The sequence below is a fragment of the Biomphalaria glabrata genome, chromosome 6, assembly GCF_947242115.1.
Source record: "Biomphalaria glabrata chromosome 6, xgBioGlab47.1, whole genome shotgun sequence".
NCBI classification, from domain to species: Eukaryota; Metazoa; Mollusca; class Gastropoda; family Planorbidae; genus Biomphalaria; species Biomphalaria glabrata.
The window spans coordinates 46,397,354-46,419,200 of NC_074716.1; the positions used below are offsets into that span (position 1 = coordinate 46,397,354).

General features: G+C 31.5%; 1 protein-coding gene across 1 annotated transcript; it reads left to right on the top strand.

Moving 5' to 3' along the window:
* The first annotated feature begins 3,528 nt into the window (after window positions 1-3,528).
* On the top strand, window positions 3,529-21,047 carry LOC106078255 (ribosomal protein S6 kinase 2 alpha-like). Its single transcript, XM_013239091.2, has 21 exons — window positions 3,529-3,694; window positions 4,632-4,667; window positions 4,788-4,895; window positions 5,062-5,143; window positions 5,359-5,439; window positions 5,676-5,755; window positions 5,935-6,041; window positions 6,233-6,413; window positions 7,029-7,099; window positions 7,214-7,302; window positions 7,570-7,737; window positions 9,045-9,184; window positions 9,557-9,607; window positions 9,696-9,770; window positions 9,905-9,994; window positions 10,326-10,484; window positions 11,479-11,640; window positions 12,246-12,322; window positions 12,413-12,530; window positions 13,395-13,532; window positions 16,140-21,047. Exons 1-21 carry the CDS (start codon window positions 3,635-3,637, stop codon window positions 16,269-16,271), a joined length of 2,205 nt encoding a protein of 734 aa, XP_013094545.1. The 5' UTR covers window positions 3,529-3,634; the 3' UTR covers window positions 16,272-21,047.
* Window positions 21,048-21,847: the final 800 nt, after the last annotated feature.

A 21,847-nucleotide genomic window follows, 5' to 3' on the forward strand; every position in this document is an offset into this window, starting at 1 on the left:
AAAGTGTAAGCTAAAGAGCAAAAAAATTTCTGTGAAGTTTTATAGAAATGGTTACACTAGATGTCCTAAGAAAATCAGTGCTTAAGTCATTCAACTTGATATAAAACCTCTAAACATTTTTTTTTTGTTTTTGCCTTGCTTGTGGACGGTGTTTCACTTTTAAATAATAATAATAATATAATAATAATAATTATAGCTTTTATATAGCGCTACTTTCATGCTTATAGCATGCTCAGAGCGCTTTTGGTCCAATCTCATTTGTGGACCAGTGGGGGGGAGGGGGTATCTAGGAGATGGTTTTTCGTGCTGCCTTTGGGTGCTCAGTAAACACAACTCTGACCGAGTCGGGTGTCGAACCTCGAGCCCCCTTCTAGGTAGCCAAGCCAAGTTCAAGCGCACTTGGCCTCTCGACCACGCTTTCCCAAATGGAGAAAGTCCTCACCCAAAATGAATAGCCCAAAGTATATATTTTCGGTCACAAGTTCTGTCGCCAAAGCTCTGTATAGAATTTATCTTATTACTTTTTGAAAGGCTTTTATTTAACGCATATTTTAAGCTTATGGCATGCTTAGAGCGCTATGGTCAAATCTCATGTGCGAGCCAGTGGGGGGAAAGGAGGGTATCTGGAAGAGAGATCTTCGGCTTGTCGTTTTCCTTTGGCATCAGTCATAGACGTATAAAGAAGTTATATTCATTCTGAAAGTGAAGTGACGAAAAGGACTATATGTATATATATATATATATATATATATATATATTATATATATATATATATATATATATATTTATTTATTTATTCATTTATATAGGCAATGTATTTTATTAATTGAGCCAAGCGACTGGTAGATTTTTTTTTATTCAGGAGGGAGTGAGGTTAGCTAGAAAATCCCTTTGGATTACGCTCATGGAATTTAATGATTGAACTTTTCCTTTATTTTTTTTTAGGAGAGGTTTTAACCTTAAACCTCTCTTGGCTACACTCATGGAATAAACTAGGCCTATAGTTTTATTTTTTTTTATTTTTTTTTTTTTTTGGAAGGGGGGGATTTTAACCTCAACCTCCCTCCTCTCCCTATAACAACGCTGGGGCAAGTGATCGTTTAACATTATAATATCCCCTCCAATAAAAAAAAAACAAAAATTAAAGCAAGAAAAGTCGAGGATTGAACTCCGACCCGGAATCGAAGATATTGCCTTTTTTTTTTTAAGATTAAAAATTTAAACGAAAATTTGCTTGACATCATAAAGTGATTTTTTTTTCAAATCAGGTCTACAGAGATATCGACTAGCCTCCACACCTTCGTCTACCGCAGTGTCGAGTAGAAGAAAAAAAAAATCAATGTGAGTGGGCGTTGAAAAAAAAGAGAGTGGGCGTGGCTAATTTATCCTGTTTGTGAATGAATCGCATTTTTAAAGAAAACCATTTTCATTCATAACAGCTTTTTATTTTGTAGTCTAAATAGTCTAGTATTTAGATCTACGCGTTCGGCAGTATTATTAAATGATTGTGTTCAGCAAATGTTGCAATACAATATAGATCTACTAAGTATGAGCATAAAAATGTTTGAATGTAGATTTATCAACAACAATGCTAGGAATGTTTTACCACTACCCTACACAACAGGAAGTTGATGGTTTACGTCGGTGTGCTAAATGCCAGTTAGGCGTTTTTAAGAATTAATCAATCTAAATCAATACGTATTTTTACCCCGCGAAAACTCTCAAAAATAAAGTACGATTGATCATTTGTGCATTGTGAAAAAGATAGAGATAGATTTTGATTTTGTAAAAAAGAAAATAAAAACGAAGAACTGACGGAAAAGATGTATAGCTTAACTATAAATTACTAAAGCCCTGACTTATCTTCTTTTTATTTATAAGAAAAAAGAGAAGATTTTTTAACAGAAATGTAAAGTTAGCGTGTAAGGCTTCTTCCCAACAAGTATATATATATATTAAAATACGTTATATTTCAAACACAGCCTGCTGTGTTTGAAATATAACGTATTTTAATATATATATATACTAGCTAAGGAGGGCAAAACTTTCCATTACAAGCTCTATACCTTTAGAATAGATATTATTAAACTATTTTAAAAGTCACCTACACAGCTTTTTGGGAATATTTTGAGAGAGAGTGGAAAATATTTACTCGCAGGTAAAGACAGAATATAAACAGCACATTACGTTTTATTTGTTTCTTTGTTGTTGTTTTTTTACAGCTTTATTTTCCTACAAAATTCTCTTTCATATATATTCTTTGTACAAGCTAACTACAATACAACAACAATCTTACGGAGTTGGCAGGGATTGATACCCTAAGTGTAATGTAAATGTACCCGTATAACACAATTATTATGATATCCCCCTTTTAAACGAGGTTATTTGCATTTTGAAAAGGTACAGCCCTTCTTAGCATCGGAGCTGGACTACCATAGTAGGCCTAAATAAAAGAAAACACAAAGGAAGACAAATCACTGTGTATATAGAAGAGCTAAAAATTAACCTGTGTAATTAATTTAATAAATGTATGTGACTATGTCCGATTGTCAATAAAATATGTCTTTTAATAAACGGATTTCTTTCTATATAAAAAAAAACATGCCCTTCTCATTGCACATGTGTTCATCTCTTTGTTTGTTAGCATTATAAACTGTAATAAAAATTAATTTCATGCTAAAATAGCACGTTGATAAAAGCATTTCTCATCGAGTGTTTCGTATCTTATATATTACAGACGTTACTTCAAAAAAAAAAAAAGAGATAAATACGTGACTTTTTTATACGTCCTACGCTTTTCATTTTTTCAATCGTCAGGCACGTTAAGCAATGAATTAAACTCTGTATATAGGTCATATGTCTCTCTCTCTCTCTCTCTCATAAATATATATGTAGGCCTATATATATATATATATATATATATATATATATATATATATATATATATATATATATATATAAAGGGCAACTTTACTTCATATATAATTGTTTATGTCCTTCTGAATATTTCATGTTTTTGTGTTTTCGTAATTGTTTTGTGTTAACATATTTTTATCTTATCTAATAAAAATACAGACGTTACTTCAAAAACGAAGATGGGTTACGTCCTACGCGTCATGCATTTAGTCATGCATGTTAACCAATGACTTAAATTCTGCCAAATCATTAGCTTTCAGGCAACCCATTCCATGTTCTAATAGCACTAGGGAAGAGAGAGAATTTGTACACATTTGCCCTAGCATATGGAACGAGGAATGTGCCTTTATCTTTGTGTCTTTCTGAGTATTTTATTAGATTTTGTATTTGAAGATTATGGTTATTATACCCTATAACTAATTTGCCTTTTAATCTTCTAGCCTGGCGTGCTTCTTATCATTCCAGTAAGATAAGATAAAATATCTTTAAGACTTATACTTTATTACTTTATACACTGTATACATCTATATTGGATGTCTCATCGATTTTATTTTTGTTTTGCACAGTAAGCGGCAATTTAATAATTGTAACAGTGATGGCATAGCTGTCCTGGCCATCAGTACTGTTGTCTACGCAGCCATATTGGTTGATCTTTACTTCTATCGTTGTGTCGGTGACAGTAAACAGTGTCAAAATTCCTCTGTATTCACCTGCAGCAATGCCTTTGGCACTAAATGCCGATCCATGGCGTCGCATGGAACTTGCACATGAGACTGAGGTACGATCAATTTTGTGGATTAAAGTAATTCTTATAATTATATTACACTACAACACTCGGTAACTCCGGGAAAGTGTAGAGAAGTCACTTCCGTCGTTTTAACTTTAACAACAGTAAAATAAATGTATTTTATTTTTAAGTATTTAGAATCTAGAATAGACCTAGGTCTGAGACTTTATTCTTAGTTTTATTCTAGAATAAATTTTAGAACCTACATCTACTCATGATCTAGGTCTAAGTCTAATCTAAATTATCCAAATATAGATCTTTATAATTATAATAATATAATAATCATAATGATTATAATTATAATGAATCTAGAATCTAGCTAGATCTGATCTAGATCTATTATGATTATCTAGAATCTAGACTCACAGAGTTCACAGACTGACTAGTCTACTGACTGTATGTTTAACTTAGATAGTGTAACTGTAACCATCATAATCATTCACTAAGACTGTCTAAGACTGTCACTATGTATGACTATAGAATATATTTATAGAACCATAGATGACTGTGGAGTAGACTATAGTCACACTATAGTGTCTATACTATAGTTATGTACTCTCACATAAAATAGATAATAGTCTAGATTCCAGTAGTTCTGTTTTATCTAGATTCTAGATCTTGTCATCAATCAATTTAGAGTCTAGACTAGAGAGTCTTAAAAAAATAAATTTTAACAGACAGGCAGGGACTCCCAGTGTATAAGCCCCCACCTTGTTACTTGTAAATTAAATATAAGAATAGTTATGTTCTCTCTATGTAGTAGCAATTCCAAAAAAGGAAAAAAAAACAATATTTTTTTTGCTATTATAATATATATATTATCTCTATAGGGCCTAATATTATTCTAACAAGCTTTTTATACCTTGTAATATTTTAACTAAGTTATTTTGATATAAATGTTGGCTTATCTATTTGGTTTATATCTTAGGCTGGAAGCACAGAGGATATGCTAGTTGATGACCAGGTAAATAGATAATCTAGTTTTAGTATGTTTAAAAAAAAATTGAGTAATTTACCATTAATCTCATTAATGAAATAGACATTATAGAAATGTATAATAAAAATGTATGTCTGTGACAACTAGGAGTCTGAAAATGAGGTGGAAATCACAAATGTTTCAAAAAGTGGAGAAAAGGCTGATCCTAGTCACTTTGAACTTCTCAAAGTTTTAGGGCAGGGTTCTTTTGGAAAGGTATGATTCAATTTGAATTGTTTTGTTTTGTAATGTATAAGTACCCTGTAGTGGAAAGTCATAGTATAGCTAACATAGTTGAATGAATGAAAATAATAATTTAATTTATTGTAGTTTTGGCTCTTTTTTTTTTTTAAGCTTATTTTATAAATATTCATCTCTCCAGGTTTTTCTTGTAAGAAAGATTACTTTACCAGATGCTGGTACACTTTATGCAATGAAGGTATTGAAGAAAGCTACACTCAAAGGTACTTCTTGTTTTACAACAAGCAAATTTTTTTTTTTTTTTCTCCACTATATTCAGTCTTAGAGTTCTGCACTTGAGCTAAAAATGTTAAATATACATTGCATTGGGGTGTACATGAAAGTAATTTTTAAAAAATGTTTTTCTCCATTTTCGTTATTCATGTACTGTATCATGCTTTTTGAAAGAAGTAAATTAAACATACTTTTTCTTTATTAGTTCGAGATCGTCAACGAACAAAGATGGAGAGAGATATTCTGGCTGATGTCAATCATCCATTTATAGTTCGACTTCATTATGGTATGTAACAAGTCAGACTTGAAAATTTAGTGTCCCTTTAAGCCTAGTTTGTTGAATTGTGTTTTTAGTGAACTTTTTAATGTATTGGCAAGCTTTAGGTTTTGTTAAATATCTCACATTTTGTTGGGTGAATTTGAATAATTACATTTAATAAAGTTGCCAATATGCTTTTATGTGAAATATTATCTTTAGTGTGAGACTGAAACTATTAAATAATTGTTGTTTTTTTGTTTCAGCATTTCAAACAGAAGGCAAACTATATTTAATTTTAGAATTTCTTAGAGGAGGTGATTTATTTACAAGATTATCTAAAGAAGTGAGTTTTGTTGTTTTTTTAATTTGTATGTATCAAAAGCTAGTAAGGCATTTCTAGTCTCATTCTATGACTTAAAGTTTTTTTACGGATATTAATTTTTGTTTACTGATACTTTTTGTAAAGAAACATGTTGTATAACTATTGTGCTATGTAAAAACGACTCAATTGTTTTGTCACAGGTTATGTTCACAGAGGAGGATGTCAAATTTTATTTAGCAGAATTGGCATTAGCTCTAGACCATCTTCATAGTTTGGGCATTATATATAGGGACCTTAAGCCTGAAAAGTAAGTACCAAAGTCTTGCAGTATGATGTGTTTAGGTCTTCTCTTATGTAGTTGACCAATGCTTTCAAGCTTTTATCTTTTTAACTTCGAATTTGATCAAGTATATTGATCAACTCTGATACTCAGAAATGACTCTTTGGTGAAAAAACAACACTTTGCTATCAATCTTTCATTTTTAAATCTATCTGCAGCATTCTTCTTGACACTGAAGGGCATATAAAGTTAACTGACTTTGGTCTAAGTAAAGAATCAATTTTTGAAGAAAATAAAACTTACTCTTTCTGTGGTACAGTGGAATATATGGCTCCTGAAGTGGTAAATAGAAAAGGGCATGGAACTCCTGCTGACTGGTGGTCTTATGGTGTTTTAATGGTAAATATTATTCCTTTGCTGTTCTTGTTCTCATTTCATGCATTTTTTTTGTTTTGAATTTCTTTAGGTAGTAACCAAATAATTTTAAAAGATAAGTTGCTTTTTTTTTTTCCTCTGGGAGTGGAGGATTTGAGTGTGGGTGAGTTCCAATTTGAGTGCAGTAAGTTAACTATGTGGCCAAAATATGTTAAGATCAAATAACTCAGTTCCTTTATTTTTTTAGTGGCTTTCGAACCAAGGTCCGCAGTCGAATCCTGGTGAAGACTGGGATTTTTAATTTCGGGTCTTTGAGCCTATCAGAGTCCACCCAGCTCTATTGGCTGACATTAGTTGTGGAAAAGTAAAGGCAGCTGGTCGTTGTGCTAGCCACATGACACCCTCGTTAACCCTGGGCCACAGAAACAATGACATATACTTCATCTGCCCTATAGATCACGATCTCTGAAAGGGGAACATTTATTGATGACCCTTTATGTACCTCTTCTTATTTTTATAGTAGATCTTGTTTTTCTGATCTGTTTAATTGTGATCGTAAAGTTTTCTTCTGGTTTTGTATGTTGCTTGTTTACTTTTTTTTTTTAATTTAATGGCTTAAATTTTTTAATTGTTTTTCAGTTTGAAATGTTGACTGGAGCACTTCCTTTTCAAGGTGCTAATAGGAAGGAGACAATGACTCAGATTTTGAAGTAATTACAAGTAGCCTTTTACATTTGTATTAGAAGTTGTACAATTTATTTTTGAATACTTATTCTTTTAATTGAGAGTGTCAGTTGAAATGTTTTGTGCTCTTTCTTCTACAGAGCAAAGCTTGGCATGCCACCATTTTTGAGTGCCGAAGCTCAAAGTTTGTTAAGGGCATTGTTCAAAAGAAACCCAGCTAACAGATTAGGTAAAAATAAGCAGAACTCTAGGAGGTCAAATTTATAAATGTTGTTTATTTTTAATATAATTGACAAAGTGGAGTTAGACATTCTCTCTTTAATTGAAAATAAATACTTAGAAATATAATTGTTTTACTCTTTAATAAAGTCATTTATTTATTAGGTGCATTTTGTCTTTAGAAGATAATTTCATTTCTTTTGTTTCACTTTGAAAAAAAAATATATGTTAATGTTTCAAATAATGGAATTTCATTTTGTGGTCTTTTTCTGCTAAGGTTCAGCTCCTAACGGTATGGAGGAAATCAAGAAGCACCCATTTTTCAGCACAATAAACTGGGTGAAACTTTTCAAGCGAGAACTTCAACCCCCATTCAAACCTGCTGTAGTCCAAACAGATGATGTGTTTTACTTTGATAAAGAATTCACATCTAAAACACCCAAAGGTAAGCAATGGAAGGTAATACACTTTTTTCTAGAAGGTTGTATCTACAAGGTAATACAATTTTTTCTAGAAGGCTGTAATTGGCATATGCTTCAGTAACTTTTTTTTTCATCTAGTCTGCCCTGCAGGAATCTAAATTGTGTATCCTAGAATAAAAACTTATTCAAAATAATTACAGTTGACTATTTTACAGTCTGACTCTAAACTCTGACACGCTCAGTAGTTCTCTGCAGTGCCAGCATAAATTTCCCTATTTATTGTAGACATAAAAATAATTTAGAATCTAGGTAGACCTAAAATTGTAATTTAGTTCATTGTAAATTGTAATTTAATTGTATGTGAAAGCCAAAATCATATGTTTAGTTTAGTATTTTAAGATCAAAAAAATTTTTTTTGTCCATTGTTTATTGTATACTGCTCTGGCTAGTATCTTGGGTATTATGCAAATCCACTACTATTTCATCAACTTTTCTATATTAGCCCAAGAACATTACAATTAACAAGATGAACATACTCAAGACTTTCCACTACCGTAAATGATGCATTTATTAACACTTGGGATGTTGTCTACCTGTATGTCGTTACTTATCTATCTCTAATACTAATCAACCTTCTTCTAAGCTATTGTTCTTTCTTGCTGGCCTATTCTTTTAAGTTATTGTCTGTCTGACTACATCGCTACTTTTACCTCTAAAAAAAACTACACAATATATTTATCTACAAACCTAACATACTCTCTAACTAAACTAGGTTACTACAATACCATTGAAAGTCTATGAGAATATCTTATTACACCATTAATAAAGTTGTCTTAACATATATGGTTACATTCTTTTGTCTTTTACCTAAGAATAAATTTGTATTGAAAGTTGAAAAGTTTTCTTTTAATTGAATGTATGATCTTTAATAGACCATCATTAGCATAAGACATTGCTAAAAATCTCTCATGTAAACACAAAAGAAAAAAAAGTGATATTTTTGGTCCTGACATAAAAAAGTATGTTAGATAGCTTCTGAGTTAAAAAAACATAGATTGGAATAGACAATAGACTAACCAAAATCAGCCAATCATATTGGCCTGGGAAGCCACAGAACCGAAATGGCAGGCAACAGAGGGTTAAATGTATTGATCTTGATTGTAGTTTTTTTTGTTTTTTTTTCTATAACGATGACCTCTCATATCTAATAATGCCATAACTTTTTTTGTTTTTCTCTATAAGCACGATTGGAATTGTAAATAAAAGTAAAGTTCCCCTTTCAGACCATGGAAATATCTCCTAGATAAAATACTTTTAATGTGTATTTCAGATTCACCTGGCATTCCCCCCAGTGCCACTGCACATGAACTTTTCAGAGGATTTAGTTTCATAGCACCAGCTCTTTTAGAATCTGAAAATCCTACTCCACCCCCAGATCATGTTCTTGTCAACAACAACAATCTGGCCAAGGTAAACATCTACTAGCTTTACCTCATTGAAGTATTTTTACTTGTATTTTGGTTTATTATTTCATTTTAAAGTGTTTTTTTTTTGTTTTTTGTTTTTTTTTTTAACATGGGCAACTTTTTACTTTTGTTTCCTCCCAAGCTACCAAAACTTAAATGTTAGCAAAATATACTTAAATGTGTCTCCTAAAATGTTATCCTCAAATTCTCAGTGTCTCTTAAACTGTTACCCTTGAATTCATCTCTACGTAATTAAAAAATCCCATATTTCAAATACAAGAATCAATGCTGTGGCAATGAGATGCACTTTTTTTTTTTTTTTTCCCTTATCATAATATATTATTAAAAAGAAACTTCATTTTCTTTGTTAATCCAGCTTCCTGGTGTAAAGACAAGTCTATTTAGTGATGATTATGAATTAAAAGAGGTAAGGGTGAAAAGTTTTCATTATTATTGAAGCTAATATATAGATGAGATGTATCTATTGTACTTATGACACATTGTCTTTTAATCAGGATATTGGCATTGGGTCTTATTCAGTCTGCAAGCGCTGTATTCACAAAGCCTCAGGAAATAGTTTTGCTGTAAAGGTATATAATTTAAAGCATTATTTCAGTGTATAGTTCATAGTTTACTGGATTTTTACAAAATGTAAATCTCTAGCTTAAAATATACTATTTTGAAAGCTAATGCAGCATTAATTCTTATATTGTATAACTAACAGATAATGGACAAAGACAAAAGGGATCCATCTGAAGAAGTTGAAATTTTGTTGCGATTTGGTCGACATCCTAATGTGATAACTCTTAGAGATGTAAGTTTTTGTTTTATTCTAGGCATTGTTTTTGTTTTGTTAACCTGCACATTTTAGCAGCACTTGATTGTTTAGCAGATATTTCTAGAATTTTATATTAAATAATTAATTTTGTAAAAGCAAGTTTAGCATTACATGGAGTCTATGGAAATTAGTTGGACATTAGTTAAAGTCTAAATTTGGGATCAGAGGGACTTGTAAATAAGAGTAGGGACAATGTTATAGTGTGGTTCTTGTTTTTATCTTGATCTCCTGATAAGTGCTATGACTGTTTTGCGTGTGTGAACAAAACTGTAAGGTTTCAGGCTCTACCTCTTGTCTATCTGAACAGGTTTATGACAATGGAAACAAAGTATATTTAGTCACAGAACTAATGAGAGGAGGGGAACTGTTAGATAAAATTTTGAGACAGAAGTTTTTCTCTGAGAGAGAGGCTAGTGCTGTGCTTCAAATCGTCGCCAAGACAGTGGATTATTTACACTCAAATGGGGTACGTTTAATTAGCCAGTCATTGGATATTCATGTTCACGTAAAAATAGAGCATATTATATGTTTAAAACGTCTTTGATACGTTAAATTTACCTTTAAGCTGGACAACTATACAATTGTGTTACCAGCCCATTTGATACTTCTTGCTGTGTAACTTTCTATGCTGTTTTGTTTTAAGAGAACAACTGAGATAGCATTATTTTTTTTATTTTTCAAACTAAAACTTAAATGCATAGGGATTAGAGCAAGCGCCACACATAGGTTTTCAACTTAATCATGTATAGTTATTCCGGCTTGGAGGGAAGTTTTGGTGCAATGTGATATGTGCAAACCTTTTTTATGGTTACTGTCATTTGGCAGGTCATCACTTTCATATTCAGTTGATTGTCAGCAGTGTTCATTACAGTAAAAAGAAAATAATTAGATTATTTAATGATAAATATTATGTACTTTTAAAACATGAAATGTGCAGGTATGGGACAGCAAAGGAGAAAAGTGCCATTTGTGACCAAATAATAGCTTCAAACATTCTAAGGGGTGGTTTGAAGTTGATAAATGTCAAAATGTTATGAAAATTATATTCTGTATCGGTTGTCGTTCTTATGTTTACATGTGCTTGTAACTCGTCCGTAAGAATGTGTGCTGTGTAGTCATTCAGTGTATTAAAGCCATACTAAGCAGACATGGTTTTTGACTCTTGTTATCATTATGTTCATAACACTGCTTAATGAATGAAAATAATGTAAATAATTAAGTGCAGCTTGATTTTCTTGGTTCAGTGGATTTTGTTCACTATGCACAAGATGACGGTAGTTGTATTTTGTTCATGATTAAAACAAACAAGTTCTTTCAGCTAATTGTAAGTTTTAATAGCATAGAATAACTTTGGCTGAAATAAAGAGAATTTGCAAAAAAAGTAACATAATTTCTGTTCTTTCGGGGTGGGCGGGGGATAAAAAAACACATCTTGACCTATGTTTTTATGTGTGTTCCAGGTAGTTCACAGAGATCTCAAGCCATCGAATATCTTGTATGCTGATGACAGTGGGTCTCCTGATAGTTTACGTATATGTGATTTTGGCTTTGCGAAACAGTTGCGAGCAGAGAATGGCTTGTTGATGACCCCATGCTATACTGCTAATTTTGTAGCCCCTGAAGTATGTTCATTCTTCATTCTTTTTCTTTACATTAACATTAAAAAGTACATACTACATTCTGAGATTTCTATGCATGATTGTAGTATTTACACAATTCTAATTAGTTAATTACATAACCTTTGACACTGATGGTAGATATCTGAGAGTCTGAAAAAAAATGTCATCTTGAAGGCATATTGAAATATGTCAGCCTACTTGATGTATCAATGTATGCTGTTTAACCACAATAGTTTGTCTAAACTTGGTTATTCAACAACTTGAATATGTAAAAGGCTTACTTAGCTTCCTAGGACTTTGACATGGGGGTTTAAGCTTGTTTCCTGTTTAGTTGAGAAAAAAATTAATAGTTCTGATAAACCCAACATTTCAGCCAACAGCCATCATAAGTAATGTATCTTTACATTATTAACACAGCTTAGAATTTGTGGCCAAAATTTTTTCGGTTACTTCCTGCTTTCCATTTTAATGGATAGTGAAGTTTTAGAAAACTTGAGTCCATTCCTATCTAATAGGTAATTAGCATTAGTAGTACAGGTTAAAAGTGATTTTTGTTTTGGTCATAAAGTAGTATTGACATCTTGAAATTAATTTTTTGTGTTACTAAGGTGTTGAAGCGCCAAGGATATGATGCATCCTGCGATGTCTGGAGTCTTGGTGTTCTGTTGTATACAATGCTTGCTGGGTATGTATCTTGTCATGATACTTAAAATTAGGTTACAGTAAAATTAGATTCTCTACAAAATATGAAAGTGAATTTTTTTTTTTTCATCAGTCATACTCCTTTTGCAAATGGTCCAAATGACACGCCAAATGACATCTTAGCAAGGATTGGAGAGGGTAAATTTTCTCTTGTTGGTGGAAACTGGGACTCTGTGTCACCTCAAGCCAAGGTAGAAATTATTAATTTACTTAAGGTTTAACTGACAGAAGTTTGAATAGCTATAACCATACCATATTAACCCAATAGCTCCTATTTCCGGTTAGGAACAACCCTTTCCAGGCCCTAAGCAAAGAGGAATAACCCTAAATTTAAAATATCCTAAAAAAAAAAAAAATTTTGAAAAAAATAATCAAATTTAAGATCTTAGAATAAATAAATTAAGATCTAATTAAAAAATAGAAGGATATGTCTAGTTTCAAAAAAGATATATATACTTTTAGTACTTTTAGAATATATAAAAGCTTCAAAAATACTCATTTTTCCAGGTGGGGCTTATACACTGGGGCTATGGGCCTATTAGTTTGAATAATTATTTTAGCAATAAAAATCTTGCCAATTTTACTAAAAATAGAATAGGTAATATCCACAATGATTAGTTATCATGCTTGCAACGAGACTATAAGAAATCTTCTACTTTAAAATTTTCAAGCAAGTATATTGAAAAGGGATTTTAGAAATGTTCTACACAGCTTAGGACAAAAACGAGAAAACATTTCCAACTGCAGAAGGAGCTAATTGGTTAAACCATATTTTACTACCTGGTACTTTAAATACTTTTTTAAAAAGTTTTGACTTCACCTGAATTTTGAAAGTTAATTAAATGAACATTAATTTTGCTGTATCCTTTTTATTAAATAAATTAATAAAATAAAAGTAAATATTTCATTAAATAAATAAAATTGTAAATGTGAAACCTTGAGAAATATAGATGAATACAATTTGTGATATCCATTGTTATGTTTAGGAACTTGTTAATGTGAAACCCTGAGAAATTTAGAGGAATATGATTTGTGATATCCATTGTTATGTTTAGGAACTTGTTAAGAGGATGCTACACATTGATCCACACAGTCGATTAACAGCTTCACAAGTGCTCAATCACCCGTGGATATCTCAGAGAGACTCATTGCCCCACCTCAGGCTAACTCTTCAGGATGCACAGTTAGTTAAAGTAAGCATTTTCTTTGAATTGACTGGTCACTTAAGGTAGGGCTGCTTAAAAAATGTTTCACCAACTCTATCTCACAATCTGTCGATAGGTAACATGTTGGCCAAAAAAGTATATAAATTTTTTATCATTTGGCAATATGTTCAATTTTAAATTCCAAAAGTCTTTGCTTTATATATTGTCTTAGTCTTAACACTACCTTTAGGTAAGCTTTTGATTGATCTATGTATTTTTGGCTTCAAAAATCTTTCTGGAAATTTCAATGAGACTCTTCACATTCCACTAATATATCTCTTAAAGAAAGTGTTTGGCAGTAAGCTCCACATATCTTTGGTGCACACATGGTTGTCACACAAAAAGAAGCCTTAAATTAATATGCAGTTTTGTTGCTGAGCATTCTCTTCCTCTAAAGCATTAGTTATATAATTGCTTTTGTGAAGTCTGCAGAGATTCAATTGCTTTCTCGCAGTTGCTTTTTTAGAGTCAGGTTCCTATTCATTAATATACAGCTTAGTTATCAGTGAAACAAACTAAGTGTAGCTCATACTTTTGAAGCATTTGAAAAACTCAAGAAGCATGTTTTGAATTTAAAACACTTTTACACACTAATTCTTTATATTTTTTTGTGAGATTTGTTGTTACAATACCAGTTAAAGCATCAAATTAAAACCTATTATTGAACCAGATATAAAGCTATTGCTAAAAGAAAAATCTTAAAAGTTCTCTCATCTAAATGTACAAATAATAGTTTCTTGCAGGCATTTTGTCTGTATTTGTGCAGTAAAGCTCATCTAGTGTAATTTGTTTGTAACATTATTTAACTCTTTGGCTCCGCACCAACGCACAGGGCGTTGATTTTAAAAAGGGGAAAAAAGTCGGACCAACGCTGGGGGCATCGGCTATTTCAAATTTATTTTTTTCGTTTCCATTTCTCCGATTCTTGTTTTTTATTGCTTAATTGTTTATCTAGAATAGTTTCCCTTTGCTAAACATCCGGAATTTCCTTCATTTAACGTGTTTTTATTTTGTACGAAGTTTGTAAAGAGATGACATTTATTTTTTCTGTGTGCGTGTTTTTTTAACATGGAGCTTCAACCAAGGCCATATAAACTTTGTAGATCTAAATATTTCTTTGATAAAGAAGTATAAGAATTCAGATGACAGTGGTTTTGTTTCATCTGATGGTGATATTGATAAATCTAATTATATAGATCTAGATCTAGTAAATTAATTTATAGGTCTAGACCTAGGCCTAAGCCTAGGTCTAGTAATGATGAAGTTTATCAGCTGATGAAGCACTCCACCCCCAGCTAATGTTCAATGTAGATCTAGAACTAGTTTAGCTGTCTCTACATTATCTAGATCTAAATCTAATCAGATAGATGTAGATCTCTAGATCTATCATCTAGGCACTGAAACAGAACAATTTCAGATTTATTGCACCAAGAAATTGGGTTGTCAACCTAGACTTAGTCAGCACTGCATCTATTGAGATGGAATGTTTTTTTTCATTGACAATCACATTGTTGATAGTCTTGTTAGCAAAATAAATAGCTCTGCTGACCATAGGATTAAATGGAACACCCCTGCTAGAATAAGATCCATTTTCATAGAATGGAGACCTATAACTATAAAGAAAGACAGAGTATGTAAACACTTTGGGTCAGGGAGAACGGTTTATGTTTGCGCTGGATGGGAGTCGAACCCACACATTCATATTGACTGCTTCCATGAATATCACAACTAGAAGGAATATTTATATACTAAGTACATGAAGAACTTTAGAAGAAAATACTATAAATATATATATGCTGTACAGTTGGACTAGTTTTAGGGTAAAAGTGTTTTGTTCCAAGCGTGTTGCTTTTTTTATGGGCTTTTTCGTTAAAGTAGTGACATTGGATTATTAGTTCCAGTTTATTATTTTTTGCATCTATTGCTGTTTCTTCTGTGGTGTTCTGTAAACAAATGGATAAAAATAAGAAAAAAAAGCTATTTGGATTCAATTTGAACAATAAATTTCTTTAAACATGCACTTGGATGGATATTTTCAATGTCAGTTGGTGAGTTTTTCATTTTTAATTTTTATATTCAAAACCCAAAATTACAAAAACAACATAATTTGCAAACTAGAAAACATAAGAAATGGAAAGAGCATTCATTTCTCTTTAATTCTATATCAAGTTTATTATTTTCCAATAATAAATAAAAAAGTTATACAAGTTATATCGAAGCAAAGTAGCGCACTCTGAAATGGCGGAAAAATTAATTCCGTCCAAAAGTGGCAAATAATTCCGAATTAATTCCGGAGCCAAAGAGTTAAAGAAAAAAACTAAATTTATATATTTTTACATAATTTAAAAAGAATTCAGCAACATCTTAAGGTCACCATGACATCCCAGTTCACTAACATCTGTAGTAAATTTCCTAAAATTTTGCAAAGTCTGTTCCCTTCCCTGATTGTTAAATATGTATATTTACATTATTATTACCTCTGAATAAAATGAACCAAAATTTCTAAAGTTTTTTTCCGTATCTAGTTATAGATATGTGTTGTAGTTAATTTATGTGAGAAAAACTAAAGGGATTTTTTTTTTTTTTTATTTACAGGGATCTGTAGCTGCAACATTTAAGGCTCTTAATTCACAGAATTTCAAACAGGCTACTCTAGAACCTGTGGGTGCTTCCAGGCTAGCTCAACGACGTGGCAAACCTCGGCCCAAGAGCTCCACGGAGTTATAACATAGACTTCAACTATTGATAGTTACCCTTTTTTAAATATAGACCTCAGAGCTAAGCAACTCTTCAGATTCACTCTTAAGTGATGAAGTATCTTAGCCCAATGTTTGTGGCTGATTTCTTTTGTTAACCAATCCTTCAATTTTGTTGACATTTGAGGTAGCAAATGGCTGAATCAAACGCTTTTAGAAGTATACACTTTAATATGCTCACTTTTACAAATCATTTTTTTTTCCCTTCAAATCCTAATTTCATTAGGCGTCATTAGTTGATGTTCTATAAACCTGATTTCATTCCTTATGTTGGTTTTCTTAAGCATTAGTTCCTTTTAAGTTGACGTTGTTTACAGTTTGTGTAATGTTACTAGTGCTAGAATGATAACTCTGGCTAATGGATGCTATGTAGGGAGAGCTTCCTTGCTCCATCTGTTATATAGTGTTAAATATTTATGATCTTTCTTAATAACACACATTAGAAGAGTAGATTAAGAATACTTTTGTTTTTTATCAATTTATTGATAGATTTTCCCACTACTCCACAACATGCTTCTTATAGTTGGAGATAAGTTTCTTAAAAGAATGGCAAAGAAAAAAAAAGAAATTTTTTTTTTCCACCTTCAGTCCCATTCATGTGTTATAAATATATATATATATCATTTTTTTTTGTTGGCTTCTTTGCCTTGTAATAATTGTATGTGTTGCAAAGTCTTTTTTTTTCTTCTCAAAGGCTTGACTTGGCGCCAAAGCATTGTATTTGTGATAAATTAGATCCAGTCATAAAGCATCTGCATTTTTTTGTTTCTGTCATGCTTAGATCTGATTAATTTTACAGGCATTGCTTTAGTGATATGATTAAATAGAAATGCATTATATAAATCAGGCAGATCAGTTCATTTATTTTCAATTCATTTTATAATGGAAATTTGCCAGCCAAAATGAACAAGATGTTTTAGTTTTAGCTTTTAAAAATAAAATTGTGTAATTGATTTATTCAAATTGTCTTCTTGACCACTAACTGCTTCCTAAATATTGTCCTTTTTTGGGGGGGATAAATTTTGACCTTCACTTCTACAGTTGGGACATCTAAGATAGAATTTAGCTGTAGAAGAGGATTTAAATCAAGTTGTGGAATTTCAATCACATTTTTTTTTTTGTGTTCAGTCCACAAAATATGTCCATAATGAGGGTTGTCTGTGCAGTTTCAAACATAAATCTCTGCCCCACCCCCCTCAGCTATTTGCTGTGAGTGGTCACTTAGCGATGAAAGATGAACCACTTTTTTTGCCATTTTGTTGATTACCTCGTGTGGTGCAAGATCCAACATTAGAAACTGATAACATCCTCAGTGTTATAAAATTGCTTTGATGTCTTCAGACTTGCCATAGCTGGAGAAATCTTTGCAGAGCCTCTATATGTTCTATACTATTTACAGATAGCATAAGCTACACTTGATTATCAAAGAGAGCCAGATGGACAATTTACTTAAATAACTATGTGCATAATGCTTTCTTTAGTAACTCTTTAACTTAAATCATATTTTCACACTTTGTTTTTTACATATTTTTTTTCCTTGTTTATGTCATGTAATTACTTACACATCTTTTTTTCCCCTAATTGTGATTATACATACAATATTCTATTCTCATAATGTAATTAATTCTATGTGCATAGCCACCTCATTACTGAGTACTTTACTCCACGAGTAGGTTTGACATTTTTTTCAGTCTTTTGAAGTCTTCAGGCATATTTAGAGTGCTCAATCTTTTCATCATGTGAAATTAATTATATTGCTTGCGATTTATACCAATTTCTGATATGTTCTTTTTCTTTTTGCTATTTTTTTTTTAAATTTCCTTTGTTGCTGTTGTATTTCAGTATAAATTCAGTCATTTTCTCAACATGAAATATTTTTGTTTAAAAGGGTATCAGTGTTGTATCCAGCCAAAGACTGATTAGGTTTTTTTTTAATAATCTTAATAAAAATATAAATATGTTCCTCGACGCAAAAATAATTCACATGATGTGATTTATAACATTGTGTTATCTAATTAGATATGACTGCTTGTGATTGGACATTTCTTGTGATTTCTTCAGCATCACTAATGCTGTTATATTCAAGCTAAAAAAAAAAATAATATATTCTTATTTTATTTTATTTTTTTAATCTTCAAAGAATATTACAATTTCTTAGCGTGCCTTACCATCATTTTATGTATTATGTATTGGTGTAGCTCTGTAGCTCTTTCTTCTTTGCTGTTGCTGTTTGCTTTGATGTCATGATTTTATTGCAGTATTTATTTTTTGAAATCTTTATTATTATCTTATTAATATAGTTCAATACTTTTTTTTTATTTAACATCATTTCAACATGGTGCCATGTGTTTGATTCAGATAATTGATATGATATTGACTAAACCGAGCCCATTTTTTTTATATTGTCACTTAATAAATTGGATTAGTTAATTGTCTTGCTTAGTGTTTCATGCTTTGCAATTGGAGTGATGCCCAGCCAGACTGATTTTAGAATGTATTAAGTCAATTTTCAAAATGACAAGCAATGAAAATGTTGACCATAAATTTATAAAAAAGACATTATTAATTTGTAAGGGAACCTTAAGGGCTGTGTAAATAATTTACTAAATTTTGCTAAAGGTGCTTCTTAAGTCTTTATGAGGTTTTTTTTTAGGCACATACAATTTTTTTTGTTTTTGTTGCTACAGATTTGATGTTAATATTTGTGTGAAAAGATTAAAGAGTATGTAATGAATCCATTCAAATTATTTATACTATGAATCATGCACCAAATACATTCACTTCCTTAGTGTGATACTAGAAGCTCTACTTAATTGTGCCCCCCTGATGTTCATGTGTGCTTGAGTGGTGAACATTTTATGCTAGGTCTGTGTGCCCTCCAGAGAGGGGATTTATTTTTCAGCTGTGTTTGCAATGGTCTACTGTCTAAAAGAAAATACCATCTTGTTAGAACCAAGAGAATGAAATTTCATACATTAATTCCAACATAAAGATTTGGATGAAGTTATATTATATATATATGGAAATTTAAATTTTTTTTTTTTTTTGTTAATTAAAACTTGAACATATTTCATGTACTGTCAATGGAAAGACTTAATTTTATTATTGCTTCATTTGTACAATTGACTAAGGTGTCTTTATAAAATTGCAAATAATAACAACATATCATTTGTAATCATTATTTTTTTCTAGTTATATATTGGATTTTATAATTGGTTTCAGCAGGGTCATTAGATTTTGAATGGTGCTGTTTGATGTATGAGATATGGAAGATAATCTACTTTTGACAACTGCTTTCTGCAGTCTATGGTAATAATACGTGATCAGCTTGAACTGGTGGTGCTTGAGTATATAAAAATTTATATCTGCTTCATTGCGTTGGAATGTTTGGCTGTGTTTACAAAAAGAATACATGAGCCTGAATGATTTTGAATATCATCGTTGGTCATATACATTTGTTTCTTTTACAGATGTAATTTTTTTTTTTATGCTTTATTTAAACATGTTAGTTTTTGTCTGTATACTTATTTCAATAGAAACATTATATTTTTTTGTTCATACTTCTAATGCACATACTTGTGTTACAACCTGGCAAAATATGTGGTGATCAAATAAACAACTACAACCTATATATTTATAGATAGATAGATAAAACAGCCCATCGTCTTCCGGGTAGAAAGAATGTAACCTCTTCAACAGGTTGTTTTACCCCTGAAAAAGTTGACCTTGTCATTTCATCGGAATTCAGCTCATTGGTTCATACCATTTTGTTCCCAATGTAAAAAAACAAAGCGTACTATCTTTTGTGAACATTAGATTATGAATGTAAAATAGGGTGATTTTGTTAAAAGCGTAATCAAAAATTGAAGAGGACATAAAAGAGAGAGTAGCAAACATTTATTTCCCTTGTATACTGTGTAAAATAGTAGAGTCATGTGATTCCATTACTTCAATTCCATTGACTGTACATGGGCTATGCAAAAAGAGATGGTTGGGGGTGGGGGAGGGGAGGAATGTTGAAAAATAAATTTAACTAGCATTTCATATTTATTTGTTATATTATTTTTTAAGTTGTACAGTTTGTGTTCATTATCAATATCAAAGGATTTTTTTTTTTGTTGTTGGAAAGATAAATTAGTTCACTTCACTCTAAAGTAAGGCATGTTGAGTAGTAGCCAGATTTTGTTTATCTTAGAAGTCATACAGACTGTGGCTTCCAATCTTTGTTTCATTTTATTTGTTGATTTGTCTCTTTAAAAATTGAATTAGAAATTTGTTTTGTTTTGTTTTTCTCCTGATTTACAGTTGTTGTTTTTTTTTTGACAAGTGTGCATATGAATAAACTTAGATTTAGTCTTTTAATGGTAAAGCTGTGTTGCTCCTGCAACCAAATGAAATGACTCAGCATATCCTTGAATGACCATTTATATATATATAAATATAATATGCATACATAATACTTTGTCTGTGGCTACCTAGTGAGCATTGTTGGACAAGTTGTTTCTTGGCATTGTACATAACAGATCTCTGTATAGTGTTCAACATTGACGCTACTTCTTCCCACCCACCTCCTTTTTTTTTTTCTAAACTCACGTTGTAAACAGTAAACACAGACTTTAGGATTATGTCATTGAAAAGATGAAACTTAAGCCCTTGAAAATTGGAAGATGATATGGCCATGGAGAGATTTATACATCACACATTATAATATATATATAATCTATAATAATAACAATTTACCATCCAAGTACCTGCTTTGTTGTTGTTTTGTGTGTGTGTGTGTTTATGAGTGTTAAATTTACCATTGAGACTCATATGTAGCTAAAGAAAAGATGGCTTGTTTGAAGAGAATAGTCACCATAAATTAATTCACCCCTTTTTAGCGGCCCCCGAAAGGGGAAAAGACGCTATTAGTTTTGTGTGAAATGTCTGTCCGTCCGTCCCGTTTAGATCTCGTAAACTAGAAAAGATAGTGAAAATCCGACATCACAATATTTTAGACCATTCAAAGTTCTGATGCAACGGCTACTTTTTTTTTTTCTTATAGCGAAAAATCTAATTTTTTAAATTACTTATGCAAGCAGCTTTTTAAAGAGAAAAAGCTAATTAGTATGCATTATAACTTAGACCTAACTTAAAACGAATAGTAATCTTCTAAACTGCATTTGCTTAAGGTTTTTTTTTTGTTTGTTTTTTAAAGAGATTGAGCTTTTTCAAAACAATTCCACAAACTATAAGACTTCATTGAGACCAGGAGAGGCGCGGTATCTGGGAGGTAAAGCGCTTGGCTTCCGAACCGGGGATCTCGGGTTCGAATCCTGGCTAAGACTGGGATTTTCAACTTCGGTATCCTCCTTGGGCGCCTCTGAGTCCACCCATCTCTAATGGGTATCTGACATTAGTTGGGGAAAAGTAAAGGCGGTTGGTTGTTGTGATGGCTACATGACACCATCGATAACCGTAGGCCACAAAAACAGATGAACCTTACATCATCTGCCCTAGAGACCACAATGTCTGAAAGGGGAACTAGGTAGGCCAGGTTCACAT